This window comes from Passer montanus, unplaced genomic scaffold (genome assembly GCF_014805655.1).
Source record: "Passer montanus isolate IOZ18808 unplaced genomic scaffold, ASM1480565v1 scaffold3, whole genome shotgun sequence".
NCBI classification, from domain to species: domain Eukaryota; kingdom Metazoa; phylum Chordata; class Aves; order Passeriformes; family Passeridae; genus Passer; species Passer montanus.
Genome location: NW_024367707.1, coordinates 6,265,217 through 6,283,503, shown reverse-complemented (window position 1 = coordinate 6,283,503; position 18,287 = coordinate 6,265,217). Strand labels below are relative to the sequence as shown.

General features: G+C 36.5%; 1 protein-coding gene across 3 annotated transcripts in view; it reads left to right on the top strand.

Moving 5' to 3' along the window:
- CDKL5 (cyclin dependent kinase like 5) overlaps nucleotides 1-18,287 on the top strand; it is a 129,320-nt gene that overhangs the window by 69,835 nt on the left and 41,198 nt on the right. For all 3 annotated transcript variants that reach the window (XM_039714290.1, XM_039714287.1, XM_039714288.1), the window contains exons 4-8: nucleotides 4,252-4,297; nucleotides 7,294-7,430; nucleotides 10,336-10,456; nucleotides 11,582-11,641; nucleotides 16,987-17,077. In XM_039714290.1, the coding sequence (XP_039570224.1) occupies nucleotides 4,252-4,297; nucleotides 7,294-7,430; nucleotides 10,336-10,456; nucleotides 11,582-11,641; nucleotides 16,987-17,077 (455 nt within the window). The remainder of the gene's footprint in view (nucleotides 1-4,251; nucleotides 4,298-7,293; nucleotides 7,431-10,335; nucleotides 10,457-11,581; nucleotides 11,642-16,986; nucleotides 17,078-18,287) is intronic.

Sequence of the window (18,287 nt, the reverse complement as noted above, 5' to 3'; positions counted from 1 at the left end):
GAACTCTTCTAGTTTGATAGTGGTGACAGGAAACAGCAGCTATGACAATCTTGTGAGGAAACCTCGGAGAGAAACCTGTGGGTGGCAAGGAGCACAGCAGTGCAAATGCTCAGCTCTCATAGCCATGCTCTCCTCTGTGGTTCAGTGGGCACATAGTAAGGCATGTGTTTTCTCCAGAGGCAATTCCCACAGATGTTTCGAGGTAAAGGACAGGACTGAGCCCTAATATGAAGTGATTCCTCTCTCCAGGGCTGGAGGTACCTTTTTCCCATGAGCAGGTATCTCCTCTCTATCACTATATTTATATTTGAAGGAAATGAAACAGAAATTTTTGTCTTAGCCTCATTAAAAGACATTTGCAGGTTTCTACATGAAGAGACATATTTTGCCCCATTTTAGACACGTGTAATCATGTAGTCTGAATAACCAGTTCCTGTACATCCTTAACTTTTACACAAAGTCTTTTCAGTAATATTCATCTGTTGCTGTATTTTTAATTGTAAAACTGTGTTCTTCCTGTAGTTTTATAACACAGAATGTATGTAATATACATGCTCAATAATCAGAGGTATTGCCAGTGTTAAGAGAGATTTGACTTCTGTGTTTGCAAATTTGCTTTTTTGTAAAGTCAAATATTGAGGCCATATTTTTTTTGTTAGAACATAGTAATGAGGTGTTTAGCAATAGATGTAGCTGAGAGAAGCAAAATTACAGCTAAGGAAACTCAAATTTTCCTACTTCATGGTATAAACTGGTAGTAGTAAGTAGTAGAGATCAGAAAGGACTATGTGAGTTTTTTCTTTTTTTGACATTCGCTGAAGTCAAACACTGAATCAGCTAGTACCAGCTTATCTACCTAGGTGATACATTTAATTGTCAATGAAAATTTCATGCTAGGAGCTGGATACTGAGCTGTTATATAAGTAGGTTTCCACAATCAGTCTGAACATTGTTTTCAGTACTGTTCTGTTTCACAGTACAGTCTTGAAAGAACACCCCTTAAAATGCAAAAAAATACATTTTAGTGAATGACAATTCTGTTTTGGAGAATTCCAATTTAGCCTGTTTTAGAAGAGCAGAAAACCAGATTCACAAAAGAGCTCAGATCTCCAAAATGCCTTTTAAGTAGACACTTAAGTAACAAAGTCTAAATGCAATCTGTAAAGAACCTTTCAGATTTTCCCAGAAGTCTGAATTATCACTATTGAATTTCTTCATTCCTCTTCATTCCTCTGCTTTTCTTTGTATCCCCTGTTCTGTCCATCTTGTCAGGGCTCAGCCATGTGGTGTCTGCTTGCTTTGCACCAAGTGCCCATCAGTATTTGTTTGAAACTTCAGGTTTGGCCTCTGTCTGACCAGAATGTCTCTCCTAATCCAGAAGGGGTATTTTTTCCACCTCTATTATATGCCCACTGTATTCATCCTTATACAAAATTTATTCCATATTTTCAATTCTGTATTAGCTTATGTTAATGAAAATTATCTGCAATTGCTGATTGTGTTGCACAGTCTACATATGCTGCTGACCTGCAACATCATACAGGGTACAGGACACTGAGTTCTTGCTGGTTCCTTCCCCAAGGAAGAATATTCTGTATACAGATGATAAATTTGAGACAATTTTTTTGATATTTCCTCTTTTTATATCTTGCATTTCTTTTTTAAAATTTGGTGGAAAGCAGACATCAGACATCTAGTTCAAAATTAGTAGAAGTAATGGAAATAGAGGAACAGGGCATTTCAGATGGGTTCTTTCATTTGAAACTAGTTTAAAATTATGAGGGGTGCCTGTTTTTTATGTCACTTCATATAAACCATTTAGTTATTTTAAAGCATGTGTGCAAGAACTGAGAAATGTGCACTTGGCTGCAATTTTTTGTCAGATGGAGCACCCCAGCTCTTTTGGAGATGTTCTGCATCATAGGGAGGTTACAGACTTTTTGTAAAGCAGGTGAAATGTATTTAAAATCTGTTTAAAATTTAAAATTCAGTGCCCTTGTGTCCATTTTAGCCTTGGCTTGTCTGCTTCACCAGTAGCACATGCCTAGAGAATATAATTTACATAGGATTAAATTCTCTGAGAAACCTAGACAAGAACGTTCCTTGCTGAGATGAAACATAATGTTACTAGGGCAGCTCCTTAAAGCACATATTGTCTAGTCTCATTCTGCTATTATTTCACTTCAGGTTATTTAAATATTATTTGTTGCATTTTTTTTCAAAGATAGGGAAAGTGTCATGTATAACTTCTTAAGTGCTTATGACACCGTTAATGATCATTTTGCTGGTTTAATGAAATAATAGAAGTCACAAAGCTTTGTAAATGAAAATGTCTTAAATTTTAGATTTTTTTGAACTCTTCAGGTAACTTCTTCATCCCTGTTACTGAGGATTTTCTGTTCCTCTATTCCTAGAACCACTCATGCTTTAAGTACTGTAAATAGTTAGAATCCTCCAGGATGTTTGATAGCATGTCTTACCCAAGTCTTTGAAAGACCTTGACTCAAGAGCTTTTAAAACTTAATTTCCAAAGTAATCACATTCCGTGTAATCAAGATATGGCAGAGAAGCCACGGGGACTAGTTTTCTTGAATGAATCAGAATTGCTGTTTGTGTGAAGATACATGTTTCAACTCCTGTATTTCTTTCAGTGTACTTAGCTATTACTTTGGCAATAAAATACAGCCTTTTTGTGGTAGCTGAAACATCTAGAAATTTTTCTTTTGCCTCATGTGAAATAGGCATGTAATAGTAATGGATAAATTTGGTTCATCTCTAAAGTGCTGTATGGAGGCTGTCTAATCATAGGCATAATACAGTCAGCAGAGGCTTTTTAGGTCAATGTTCCCTTACATTGTTCCTTGCAATGTTCCTTTTCTGAAAAATCTTTCAGTGGCTTAGTTAGCCAGACCACCTACCAGTAGATACCAGAAGTCAAATAAACTAAATTTACTCAACCTCTGAAAGTTCCTTCTTAGTCCTAGTAACTATTGCTACTATTGCTAGAATTAGAATTAATAAATATAAAAATACTGTAGCTCAGTAGAAATATAATTAGTAAAATAGGGTTTTTTGTTTATTTCAAACCATTCTTTCCAGGTGCTTTTATTTTAATAGGGATCAGGCATTTTACAGGTTTATGTGTTATAATGATTTGAAATGAAAAATGGAATAAATGGTTGTGTTACTCAATGACTGGTTATGCACATATATTCAGGTATTCTAGAATGGCTTCATTTTTATTGCTGTCCTACGGTCTGGCCTTTGTCTGCTATAAATAGTGGAATATTGCTGTTTGTTTTTTGTTAAACTGTGTTGTTTGGTAAAGGTGTGTGAGGTAGATGTAGCTCATCAAGTACTCAGGCAGCCTCCTGCTTGTGTTCACAAGCCCTTACCCCATGACTTTAAGGTTTCCTCCATGTCCTGCTGCTGAAGTTCACTGTCTGCAGCATTGAATGACCAGGCCTGAACTGGGCTACATTTGTTGGCTACCTTTTGTCCATGTGCCAAATGCATTCCTGCTCACACAACGAGAGAAACTTAAGAGAAAAATGTGACCTATGATTTGGTGAGTAGAGAATGCTAGAGGAATGCACAGGCAGGTGGACTTTAGGAAGTTATCCCTTATGACTGTACAGTAAGCATGGTTGAACACTGCCACATGCAATTACTGATGCTCATTTTGGATAAGTTTCACTTAAGGTGACAAATTTTTAAAAGGAGGCACAGAGAAGCTACTTTCCTAATACTGTATTCTTTGTGGATGTTTGAACTTTGAAGCCCAAAAGCTTTTGGCAGCCAAAATCACAGGTCTAACTATAAACCTTAGCCACATACAAGCACACAGTTCACCTCATAAAGATAAGCACCCATATTCATAATGTGGTTAGATAAAAGATTGCTAGAGCTTCAGAATAACGTAAGAAACAAGAGTCATGGGAAAAAGACTTCAGAATATGTCACTGTTATAAGAATATTTCACTGTTACAAGGTGTTTAAATATGAAGTTTTGGCATTTAACTCTATTGCTTTTGTACTGGGGATCCTAATTGTGATGTGTCTGCTTCATGTGGGTTTCTGTTGCACTTGGCCTGATCGCTGAGGTATTTCCCAGATTTTCAATTCATTTTTTTGCATTGTGGAATTCCTCTTGGGTGCTTCTTTTATTCTTTGTGTGATGCAATAAAAAAGGGCAAGAGAAAATGTACAAAAAATCTTGCTCATTTCCATTTCTTTGCTTTTATTTTACAGGAGACACATGAAATTGTGGCTATCAAGAAATTCAAAGACAGTGAAGGTAATATTTTCTGCTGCATGATCTTTAATGTTAGTAACTACATTGTTAATATCTATTCAGTTAAAATGAGAAGTCTCATATAGCAAGATATGATTTTAGAAAGATAATTATTTATTAGCTCTTTAAATATTCAAGGCACTTGATCTTTCATACCTTCTTAGAGACTGCATTATACACTCTATTTAGATAACTACATTTGGTGTATCTGTCTTAATATGGATGAGATTGTGGTGCTGTACCTGGTAGTAAGATCTACCATTTGGAGATTGCATGTGATCAGAAAATGTAAAAAGTCCTCTTGTAATAGTGACTTGCAGAGTCCTTGGACTTTACCACTCTTCATAAGTGAGAGGGGATCTAAATGTCAGGGCAACTTGAAGTTGTAAATGGAGGAGACTGAAAGAAGTTATTAAGAAGTTCAGTCACAGGAAGATAAATCTGGGAGCTCTCAAGGATCCATGGAGTGAGCTGGGTGGTGGGGCAGCAGCTCTGTCCTCACTTCAGTGGGCTTCAATCTCCTCAGGACACTTGCTCTTTCACAGCAGACCCTGAGTACTCTGCAGTGTTTCTGAGTTTACTGAGAGGGAGGAAGAGCCAATTTCTGCAAGGATTAGTGCTGCTGGCAAAGAAGGTGGTGGAAGGCAGGACACACAGAAATTACTCTGAGTGCTCCACACACATTCCTCACCCAGCAGTAATAAACCCAAAGGACTGTGCAAGACAAGGCTGGGTCTCTGACCCACGCTTGTTGGGGTCAGGGAATCACCATGTCCTATCATAGACAGAGCTGGCAATCAGCCATGAGAGCAGGTGTGTACCTTGTGTGCATCAAAAGCCAGCCCTGAGCCCCAGAGACCTGCACAAACAAACAAACAAACAAACAGAAGTGGGAGCTGTGAGAGGAGTGATCCTGGTGGGATGCGATGCTGCTGTGGTTTGCTGTGTACCGAGGCTTTAGCCAAGAGTTAGCAATTTTGTTTAAAGACCAATAGTCGCTTTATTTTAGCAAACTTTCTTTTTTTGCTATCCTACCCTATTTTTTTCCTGGTGGCCATGAACAAGGGCCATATTTTTCAGTCAGTCAGACACAACAAAGTCTGATTTGCATCTTGTTTTGCACAGTGCAGTCTCTGCTTGGCAGGTCATTTTCCCAGACACTTGAAGAGTATATTTGTTAAATGTTTTAGCTCTGCTGTTCAGAAACCTTTTAAAGCCCTGTAAAGGATGTAGAAGATAGTTTAATTGTAGTGACCATCTTGACAAGAGTATCTCAGAATTGCTTTTTGGAACTTGCTGTGGCTTTTCAGTACAGATCCTAGGAAATAAATCTCAATATTAAACTCTAAACAGGATTATTGTATTATCTTGTCTACCAAAAGATGAAAACAAAAAATACAGCATTGCCATTAGGTCTGGCTTTCCAAGGGTATTACATAATATCAGTTTACATGACTGATGACTGCTTTTCAGATTTGTAGCTAGTTGTTTACGAGTTTCTGGAAATATGACAGAAGTTCTTTTGATGGATTTGATTCAGCCCATTTCACATCTGTCTTGTTAATATGGTAGTTCATTAGAAGTTTGAATATACTGTAATTGTTTCTATTGACATTTTTGTTTCACTGAATTTTTGCTGTTGTTTGAGATATGAATACTAAATGTGCTGGAAAGTGACTGTCTTTTTTATAGATGAGATTATGCAATCAGGATGATGCAAGCCAACATCAAGCACTCAGTTTTAAAATGAAAATATTTAGATTGCTCTAAATTATCTATTTTTTAATCAAAACATTTGTGATTATAGTATTTTGTTTTCCTTTTCCCTCCTGCTGCACTTCAATTTTTTATTTTCCCCCTCTCTCTTCTGATGATGATTAGTGCGTTTGCATGACCAGTGTTATTCACTCTCCCCTGCAAACATCTTCTGGCCTTTTGCCTTGGGAAAACAATTTCTCTTTCTTGTTTCATCTTCCTCTGTCTCTAACTGTCTTTGTGGTACACGACCTGCAAATGTGATTTAGTTTTGAATTTATGCAAGCATTTCCCGTTTAGTAACTCTGTTGTAGATAACAGTTCTAAGTGATTAAGTATGCTGTTTCTATGTGCATGAGCAAATTTACTGAATTAATGGATTTCATTTTACTAAATGAAAAATAAAACCTAATGTAGTCAGGTTTGCTTCACATATGGTTGCTAGTATCCTTTAGAACCTATTCAGTTCAGAGCCTCTTAATGGTAAGCAGTGTATGAAGCATTAGTGAAGCACTCCTCCGTTCTTGAACACCTTTCAGACAATTAAATTGTCAAATCAGTTAAATTAAAATTAAATTTAGTTAATGAAACAAATTTCTTGACTCGTTTGAATTAGATTCAAGACTTCATTGCATCAAACTTACTTTGTTGCATCTTACTTACTCTACTGCCTCCTGTGGCTGCTGCACTGGTCTGGCATTGCTGAATTTCCTTTGACAGCCGTGTGGAGAACATACTGAACTTAAGAATCTTCAGTCTTAAAATTTTTCATAGCTTTTGGAAAATAAAATTATTTAAGAATCAATACATTTGTTTGGTATTGCTCAAAGATGAGCTTTGCATTCCAGTGTTGCTACTGAGGACAACCTTGCCAGTGGTTAATGTGTGTGTTGTGTATTTGTGGGGTATAGCATGTACACACACATGAATGGTTTTTTTATGAAGCATATAGGAATGTAATTTGTTTCTTATGACTTTCTCAGCCACAGAAAACCTTTATGGTAGTGGTGGGAAATCTGTGAGGCTTGTATAATAAGCACAGTCATCATTTACCTCTCTTCCAATGCAGAAGTATGCAAACAACAGAGAGTCCACACTGGAAAATAAGCTTTTTTTTCTCTGTAATGTCTAAAACCAGAGAATTTAATCAGTGGTTCAAAATAAATCTTTATAATGCTTTTTACTTGGAGGGTTTGTTTTGGTTTTTAATCAGCTTGCTCTGTCACTTTTACTTCACACTCTAGAAAATGAAGAAGTCAAAGAAACCACTTTACGAGAGCTTAAAATGCTTCGCACTTTGAAACAGGAGAACATTGTGGAGCTGAAGGAAGCCTTCAGAAGAAGAGGAAAATTATACTTAGTTTTTGAATATGTGGAAAAAGTGAGTTGAGTTTGTAGTATCCTTGCCACAGTTTAATTATCAGCTTACTAAAAATGTCTTTAAAATTGCTTCTTTTCAAAAAATAATTAAGTTATCCTAATCTCTAAAGAGAAGCAGCAGAAACTTTAATACGATATGTTGTGAGACAGCAACAGTGATTACTGTTGTTTTTATGTCGTGTGTTGGTATTTCTTTTTAAAAATTCTTCCATTTGTGAATGTCAACATGTTAAAAATTATGCAGAATGGAATACATATGATTTGAAGAAAAGTTTCCATCTGAACTCTTTAATCCAGTTTAATTGTAAAGCTGGATAACTGTCCTGTTATGTTGTGTAGTGAGTCTTGACGTAGTCTTTTAAAACAAGATCATAGACTTTTGACCTTGGAATCTCTTTCAACTTTCTCCACCCTTCCCTGTTAAAAATAGGATTGTTTGTGTATTTCTGTAACAAGGCCACTATCAATAGTTGCTTAGAGGGATTTGGCAAAGACCACTGTCATTAACTCCAATCCTGACCTCATTTTGAAACTATTCCAAAATTTCCTTAGATTGGCCTACTACTGCCAAGCATCCTGATCTGTTTCCAGGGAGAAACAACCTAGAACAGATTGGTTTTTTGTCATTTTTGCAACCTTCCTGATGAAGGTAGACCTTCCCTCTGAATTCTAACCATTTAGCATTTCTTCATGTAAACGCTTAGATGGTATTCAGATACACAGAGTAAAAGAAAATGCATGTGTAAATATGTCTATAGCCTTCATGAGATACTGCTCTTTTGACTGAAATTTTCATTTACTTTCCTGCCATTTATTTTATTTTAAGTGTGGTGTTGCAGTCTAGCTGAGTGCTAGTCCTCTGCAGTCAGTTTTCTCTCATCTAAAAATTTCTCACCCTAAATGCTGTCTCCTTTACGTCAAGTTCACAACTTATTTTGTCATATAACTTGACTAGAAAATGTGAGGTGACCTCTATTAGCCCACAATTTGGCAGAAATGAGTTTTGGTTTTCACCAGCAGATCAGCAGCTTCTAATGTGGTGGATCTTACTTGGATTAACATTCAAATGTCTTTGATCACACAGCAACTTAGAACATATATTTAATTCTCTGTTGTAGTTGACTTGACTAAGCTATCTGGAGAAGTCCGTTGAAAGAGCAGCATAAGTAAAAGATATTTAATTGATCTGATAAGGGGTATATATAAAAAAAGGTTAATACCAGTAAAAACACCAGGCTGCAATATCTATCATTATTTACATCAGAATAAAATAATTTTGTAATATAGGTTGGCATCATATCTAGTTTGTATGTAATGTCATTTCTGTATTAATGTTCACCTTCCTTTTCAGTTAAACTTTGAAGTAAATTAACATTTCTTATTTTCAGATATCTTAAGTAGTGTCACCCATAGTTTCTTTGAAGACTAGGATGTTTTTGAATTCTTTGGTGAGGGAAAAGTAGAAAGAATTAAATAAAATGTGGTGGAGTCGACTGATTTTTTTGTTTAACTGGTAGTGAACACTATGTGTCCTTCAGGGCATGTTAACTCTGAAATCCAGATTACTTGAATTCACATTTAGTCTAATCTCCTTTATTCATCATCCCCTTTGTTAATGTCTTCATGTAGGATTATGTCTTCCTGTGTTGATGCTATTATTTTGTTTTGTATTTGTAACACTAACTTCTTGACTTACTTACCCAGATCCACAGCCTTCTGTGTGGACAAGAATCTAACTAAAATTAATATGGTTTCTTAATAGAAAATTCCTTTCCTCATATCTGAAGTGTGTCTGTAAGAAAACTCATGCTCAAGCACATAAGTTCCAGTATTTACTCCCAAACTGCAAAACTTAGAAATGTTTTCAAATATCATCAAAATCTCTACTGTTCATTAAAACATCTTTCAAGAGAAACCTTAAAAATTTTACTTTACAGCTAAAGAAAATGTTTGTCAAAGACAAGGTAAATTTACTTCTAATGAAAAATCTAAAAAATGCTCAGATTCATAATTAAAAGAGCTGTGTAATGTAATATAGTCAAAATACTACTATTTCAGTGTTCAGTAAATAAGACTTCTTTCCTCTCTTCAAGTGGGCTGCTGCTGCCCATATTATTTCACAAATCAGCATACAAACTTCATTGTACTTCTAATTGTGCAAAATTAGAGACATCTGTTAACATAATGGGCATCTAAGTGTTCTTTTTCAAAGAGGAAATGTACTAGTATAAACAGTAAGTTTATTTTCTTTCCTATTTATATCCACAAAATAGTTGATATGGCCATAGTTGCTCTAGTGCCAAGATGTCCAAGATCCCTATAACTGACCTGTATCTGTAGGATACTCCCCAGGTTTCTATTTATGCCCGTGAGGCATTTTTACATCTGTTACTTCATTTGCACCAAGAGGCTTGTGTTGTTTTACACCTTTGCATGTACAGATACAGTTGGTGATTCATGGTGAGCCTGCAGTGTCAGAGTGGCAGAACCAACATAATTAAGAGAGCAGTGTGTTAAACCATTGCTGAATCTTTACAAAATGCTTTGATTTGCTAAGCTTTTTGTATGGCCACATAGCTGACCTGGTATTTCTGTTTAAGCAGCGTTTTTTAGCAAAATTACTTTTTAGGTGTTTCAGGGAAAGTGTTTTGATGACAGTCTTTTAAGGACTTATGGTATATTTGTGGTTCACCTTTTAGGATTATTGTCTTCACAAGTGTTTTCTCCAGAATGAAAACAGCTAGGAGAATGCTTATGGTTAAAATTCATTCACTGAATGTTAAAGTACTGATTTTCTATAGCTGAGCTCTTTAGCCTAAATATGTTGCTTCAGAAGGCTGAAAGCATGTTGTCTTCCAGCAGCTAGAGTATAGCTCTTTTAAATGATGTGTCTTTTAAACATTTAGAATATGCTTGAATTGCTAGAGGAAATGCCAAATGGAGTTCCACCAGAAAAAGTGAAAAGCTACATCTACCAGCTAATTAAAGCAATTCATTGGTGCCATAAGAATGATATTGTTCATAGAGGTAAGTGTGTACTTCTCCGCATGGAATAAGGCCCTTTCTAAAGGGAAGCGTGTTACAGCTTGAAGTAATTTGCTTTTAGTATAAATATAAGCAATTGCTTTCTATCAACAGAAAAAATGTAAATTTGGCTGGGTCTTAAGTCTGCTGCATGGCTCCAGATAATTTTAAAATTAAATTTATCTACTTAAAAAGTTTGCTGTCCACTGTCTTTGGGAAATGATAAGCACAGCAAACTGTAACTGCAGAAACAGACATTGTCTAAGCAAAAGGATTTTTTTAAAGCATTTCATAGTGCTCAGTCATTTAACTTTTGAATCTGATAATAGGATGTTAGAAGAAAAATAACCTAAAACTGAAAACCTGGTCCCCCATGTTTTAGTTCTGAAGGCAGTTCGTCCCAACTCCCTTGAGTTTCAGCTCTGTATATTTACTTTCTCCCTAAGCTTCAAGCACTTAGAGTACACATCTTGATTAATTACTTCATCTAGTTTTATGTACTTTATCCTGATTCAGTAAAATTGTATTTTGCTTTGTGGCTTTGCAAGAGTAACATTTTTAATTAGTATTTCCAATAAGATAAAATCCTTACATAGTGTGCTTTTTGTATTTAAGACCAGCATGATTCTGAAGATATTTTCAAAGTGTAATTTGAATAATGTGCCATGTGAATAATAGAGGAATGAAAAAAGGGCTTAAAACTGGGCAACACACTTTTTCTAAAGAAATTACAAGAGGTGATCAAATGGTCATTATAACTGAAAATGTTGAGCACAACATACTTAATATTTATTGGTTAACTGAGTAGTTGAATATCAGTTCTTTATTTATTTTGCAATATGAAATACAGATATTGGTTTTCTGCCCAGGAATATCTGTAAGCACATTTTATCTTTCCGTATTTTGTTGGGAAACACTTTAGAAGACTTCAAAAGGCAGAAAATTAATTCTGCCTGTTCACAAACTGAATTGCTGGAAGCTGTTTCAGCAGTTGCTCTTGTAATGCTTCATTTATGATTGCATGAATATCTCTGAATAAGTTGTAATGAAATAATATTTGTTGACAAAGTCCAAAGTTGAGAGAAGTTAATAGCTTTTTTTTTCTTTCCACCCACTCTGATACTTCAGATATCAAGCCAGAGAATCTCTTAATAAGCCACAATGATGTTCTGAAGTTGTGTGACTTCGGTAAGTTTGGAAGATACCTGTTACTTATCTTTTTAAAGAAAACCTCTTGCAGTGCAGTTTTGCCTTATTTTGTAAGAGTTCTACAGTATGTACTGTTCAAAAGTCTTCTAGCAGTCAAAATTGATTAGTGCTTCAGGTTTGGGGCTAGTATTTTAATTTGAAAGAATTCTGTTCTTAATTTGCATACCCTGTGAAATACCTCTGTTAACATGTCTGTAGAAACGCTGCATTTCTCTCTGCCTGTGTTAGACAGGTTTCTGCTTTTGATATTGCTGAGGCACAGCTGAGAGGAGCACAGATGATGAGCTGATCAGGAGGCTGGCAAAACTATAAGTTTATCTGGCCTGTGTATTAAAAGAAAAGAATTATTATTTGTTTAGTAAAAGCACAGTAAACTTGTACTTTCTGTATCTTTTTTGAACCATTGGTTTTTGTGGAATGTTATGTGTGTGGTTATAGGTTTTTGTTACCTTAACTAAGGAATCACGTGTCCACCTGTGATTAATGACAGAATGACTGGAGGTCAGTCACAGCTGTACATGTTAGGTTAACTCTGATATTTCCTGACCTACCAATGCCTGTATAATGTCAGCTTTAAGGCTTTGAAAAATCATCATCCAACTACAAGGTGAACTTTGCCCACGTGAGTAATCCAGGCAGACAACAGGGCAGAATGTTCCAACAGTCTGTATTTTTATTCTAAATGCTCCATAAACACAGAATAAAATATTGTTCCCTCTGAAAAGCTTACAGTTTGGCTTGATAAATAAAAGCCAGTTCTATAGTGTTACCCCAAGGGCACTTTTCAGTAAGAACAGTTTGAAAGCTGTCATCTCAAACCTCTGCAATTTTAAATGAAAATAAGAACCACTAACAAAATAAATCAAAATAGTTTTTAAGGAGAAAGGTGTTTGTCATTTGCAGTGCTGCTTATTTCTTTTAATCCTAAAGGCATTTTTGCTTAAACTCTCAGAAGCAATAGCCATTCTAGGAAAAACCTTAAAATATTTGGTCCATGTAAGTTCTTTGAATTCAGTGTAAGGTTCTGCACAGCTCTGGCAGAACATCAGATACTCTTGTGTGGTGCCCTTGGTGTCTTTGCCTTTTTGGCACCCACAGGCCTCCTGTCTGCACCACTGTGGTAGCCCTCCCTCACCTTACAGTGACTATCAGGGTCTTGCCCCTGCCAGGCAAGCCCCACTGAGGGACCAACCCAGTGTCCTGTGCAGAGCTGAACAGCCAACCCTGGCTGTGCCCTGCCCAGTGCACAGCCCAGGCTGGGCTGATCTCATCACAAGCAGGAGCAGCCAGTGGGGGTAAGGAGCATGAGTGGCTCTTCATGGGAGCTGTGCACCCCACACGCCCTCCCCTGGCCCTCCCTCCCTCCCTCCCTCCTCTTTTTTTGGGTGAGGGATGTCCCTGCTTGAAAATAGTGCCATTAGAGTTGTTACATGACATCAGCTGACAGAACTTGTGTCAACATCCACTGTGCAGCAGAATTGCAGGAAAATAAAAAGCCAGCCAAATGGTATGGTCATGTTTTGGACATCAGTTTTTGCACCAGCTAGAGATGGTGTGAATTCTGCCAGCAGTGGTGCTCTGTGTGGTCTGTTGGCTTGCTCAGGCTGTGTGCTCCAGCCACATTCTCTTTCTGCTCTTGGAAAAAATGTGCAATCATGATGTACTCAGAGTGAGCAGCATAATATCAAGGAAGGCAAACTGTTATGGGTATTTCTGTGGTTCTAAATGTTCATGTGGGTTAGTTTTAATTTTAATTGGCCTTTCAGTTTTACTTGAATTTAAAATCCTGAGGAACTCTTGTAAGATGGAATCAGTTTTAATTTTTCAGCGTTATTACTAATTGACATAATTGCTAGTAGGTTAAGCTATTACTGTAAAATACATGTCAGAATGGTGTTAACCACAAGTGTTTCCTGAATGTGCAGAGATTAGGATTTAAGAATTTGCCTTGTAGTGTGGTACAATATGCTGACTACCTTGCTTAATTCATGTTTTGGAGCATGGCTACTTGCTACATACAATGTCACATTTGTGGTTACAAATACAAAGAAGAGGATAATGCATCCTTTTGCAATAGCCCAGTGGACAAAACCAGTTTGAACAGAAAAGATAATAAATTTTTAATAAGATAATTCTTCATAATCCTTGTGCCATGTGTTCTGTACATACCGTGCTAAATAAAATTGAGATTGGTTGTTGTGTTTGCCTGGACACATGTTGTGTGGGTGTCATTTCTGCCAATAGAAGTGGAAAAAGAGAACAGTACCAAGTGCTGATTACAGGAGATGCATCTGACTGTTGGAAATAATTCAGTTTTCTGAGTAGTGTGTTTTGCTTTTTCAACACCAGGGCTTCAAAATTGCTTGTTTTAGCAACCTCTTAATTTCTGTATGATGTGTAAGCATACAAATCGTGAAACATGGGACTGGAAAAGACCTCAAGAAATCCTCTAGTTTTTCCACCTACTCAAGAAAAGGATTAAGAATGTCTGTGTCATTCTTGACAGGTGTTTGCTTAGTATATTCTTAAAATTCTGAATAATAGAGGTTCCCTAGTGTTTCTAGGCATCTATTAAAGTACTTACATGTCATTAAGATTAGAATGCTTTACCTTATGTCTAACTTAAATGTACCTTGTTTCTCTGTAAGAAACTGACAACCTTCTTTTTTTCTTACATCTTTTTCCTTGACATCTCTCCTGCCATGTTCCGAGATGTTTAAAATCCTTTCTTAAAATTTCTGATTCTGCTTATTTCTTTCTGCAGCATGATACCTTTGCAAATGCTGTTGTTTTCATAGCTGCTCTCACCCAAATCTCCTCCTATCTTCATCTTCTAATCTGTCCCTGTTTGCTGTTTAGAGTTCACCTAAACTCCCTAGCTTCCTTCTCTTATTTCTATATTCCTCATACCTCAGCACAATTTGGAAGCAGGAAAAATAAGCAAACTCCATCATAACCAAAAATAATTGTTCCCTTAGAAAGATGTGTTTTCCTGAACTGTTAGTTCTGTCCATCATCTTTCTGCATGGTGTCACAGGGTCAGAGCAATATTGGATCTATAGAATGCATCACCCAACAGTAAAGAGGTGAACTGAAGCTCATGATGATAACTTTGCTTTCTGTCTTGCCACATCAAATCTATGCTGCACCTGGCCTGTAAAGTTAGGAGTTGATTTTTCAGGCTACATTAGCTGGTTTCTGGACATAATAGCTCCTGTCTGTGACCAAGTTCTGATAGACTGGCCTGGAAGGAGGAGGAGGATGAAACTTTGACCTGTTGATTCTTCCGATGCACAGCAGCTCATGTGCTACCAGGCTTGTGTGTTACATCAGCACGTGTATCTATTTCTATTATGTGACAACTTTTTTCCTTTTTTCCCCTCTCCCTTTCAGTCTGGGGTTTCCCACATTTTGATTGTCCCATTTCTTTGGTGTAGCTCCTGATTATCTTCCCTCTGTTCTTTAAACAATGAATGAAAGATTTTCCAGTGCCAAGATTAATCAGATAGCTCATGATTTGGAACAGAAATGGGGCTCCCTAAGCAGTTCTAAATATAGTAATATTTCAAAATTCAATCAATCCCCATGTTAGAAGTTAAAAAAAAATCCTTTCCAGCTTGTCTGCAGCAGCACCAGTAATGTTCCTTAGACTTCATGGGAACAGATATGAATTATGTTCAAACAGCTTTGAAATATCCATTCCTCATCATATTCATCCCATCTTGCAAAAAGTAACAGCTGTAACCTATGTCATTAACAAATTTATAATTGTTTTCTATGATTACTAGTCTAAAAATAATAATAATCAGCATCCAAAGTTTTACTTCAACTTGTAGTAAATTAGTATTCCACAGGGGTGAGTGGAATTGGGCTTCTTCACGCTAAGCTTTACACTTTCAGAATACTAAAAACAATTCTAAAACTTTCTTAAATTACAACCTTACAAAACATAGTTGAATGGAAAAGGTAATTGTGGCAGCTTCTGCAAAGGAACTCAGATATAAAGAAAAACATCTATTGCATTTAAGTAGTACTTATTGAGTCAGTAAATAAAGTTATGCTTTATTCTTCTGCAACACTTTGGAATTTTTACTATTTCTTCATTGTTCATGCAATAATGGAAAGATTTACAGTGATTTCACTGAAGGGAATTTTGAACTATGTTTTAATGCCACATCCCGAAAAGAAAGCATTTTGGAAATGCTGCTGCTGCATTTCAGTCCCAAAAGTTTGTCTCACTTTGAGCTTTAGTGAGGAGCTGACATGTGGAGTCTTGCTGCTGCTATCTCTTTGTCCTGTCTCACCTAATTGTTAATTATTTATTTGAAAACACTAAGATACTTTTGAAAACACTTGATACTTTTTGAAAATAGTGCCAACATCTGTCCTGGAGTACTTCTACATGAAAAATCCAGTAACATTGTGGTGCTTGACTGACTTTTAGTGAACGGAGGAGAATGACAATAAAAGTTCAAATTATTCCTACAAACACATTTTCCAGACACTTGTCTGTCAGCCAGTGGTCATAATTGTTATGCCTTAGGACAGTAGGGATGTTTTGGTACAATTGCAAATAAGTATACATTTTAATTATTTTTTTTTAATTCTTAATAAAATTATATGGATAAAGAAGTTAATTTGGATATGATTTCTGATCCTTGAAGAATTAATGAAGAACCTTGTTGTGAATGTGATGCTAAAGCAGTTGGGAATTCAGACATGTGGAGTGAGCGAAGTGCAGATATAAACAGTTTTGCTGGTTTTCCCCGACTCCTGCATTTTATAGTTTTGAGGAGATGACCATTTTCCTTGCCAAGTCCGGGAGGGAATGTCATGAGAATGAGAATCATATGTCATTTTTTGACCAGTTTAAAAAATCAAAGACAGTAGTAGTTAGGATCAATGACCAGAAGAGTCCAATACACACGCATATGTAATGTTTCTAAAGTTTTGAATAATCTTCTTCTGCAAACAACACCTCAGTGAAATTCAGTGTAATATTTCAATAGCTGACATGGCATACTGACAGTTAACTTTTATAAATCTGTTTTGATTACATAACAGCATAGAGAGTAATAGCAAAACCCCACTGTCTTGTGAGATAGTACACAAGCAAGGGAGCAGGCATGCTGACTTTCACTGTTGTATCAATAAATGCTTGTATTTCAGTAGACAAGCAGTTGTTGGAAACATCATTCTGCAGCAGGGGTTGTAAACAATTTGCTTCTATATAAATAGACATGACCTCTTACTGCCAAAATCAGTGGTGATACAAGTATTGTTTTTAAAATGGGATACAATCTTTATTGCTGTTTCTCTGACAGGCTTTGCTCGTAATCTCTCTGAAGGAAGCAATGCTAACTATACAGAATACGTGGCTACCAGATGGTACCGCTCACCTGAACTCTTGCTTGGGTAAGTACTCTTTGAGAAGTGCCATAATAAATCGCTACTGATTCTATATGGGTTTTCAGCACCTTTTGTAAGCTCTGCCTGTGGAGAACTGAGTTTGATTTAAAAGCAAGGTTTCAAGAGCTTCCAAATTCACATTAATTTTTGTTCATTTCCAGTAGGTCAGTATGAATCATTGACATATAGACCTGTCTTGAGCTGAGCAGTGTTTAACTGATTAAAATATTAGGCTGAATTATAACAGATGTACTTCCAGCTCCTGCACTCCATCCCCAGTTCTTTCAGAAGAGGGTTCCATGGTAGTCCCCTAGCCTGGAATGTTCCATCAGCCCTGTGTGGACATCACATAGCAATGGCAGTTCAGCTTTCACAATGCAACATTCCTAGTTATCTTCATCCTTTGAGTCAGGACTATATTAGGAGGAAATGTTTTGCTTAGAGATGGCAAGGCTCTGAACAGGTTGCCCAGAGAAGCTGTGGGTGCCCCATCCCTGGCAGTGTCAAGACCAGGTTGGATGGGGCTCTGAGCATCCTGACCTAGTGGAAGGTGTCCCTGCCCAGGTGAGGGGGATTGGAACAAGATGATCTTCAAAGGTGCCTTCCACCCCAAAACTTTCTATGATTCTGTGCTTTGATTTTCATTTGTAGTTACCCTTTGCCAGCACTGCTGAAGTCACTCAAAAGGAAGGTGCTAGGTTTTTACTAGTTAGGAAGAATTTATTGAAGGAGGCTGTATAAATCCTTTTACTAAAGCACTGAGAAGTTAGCATTACATTGACTGCAAAAGTATTAGTTACATGAGTAGCCTCAGACAGATAATTTAGTATTGCTCCTTTATTCATCAGTAAAATGAGCATTTTACTACCTCACAAGGTAAAACAAGTTTTGAGTTACTAAATGAACAAATTCATGAGATAGTAAATGAACAAATTCAAGGGCAAAGGAAGAGGAAAAAAATAAAGTGGAGATCTGTGATATGTGATCTTCCCATTACGTTAAAGTTTAAACAGGGCATTAATCTAACTACATGAACACTCTCATAGAGTAAAATTCCAATGTACAGTGCATATGTATTTATATGTACATATTCTTAAAATAAGGAACTATTAGCCACAGGATGAATTGAAACATTTCTGGTCACTCCTAAGAATCTTTTAAGTACCATGTTAAGTGCTCCTGGGAAACAAGTCTTTGTTGGAACATTTGATTAACA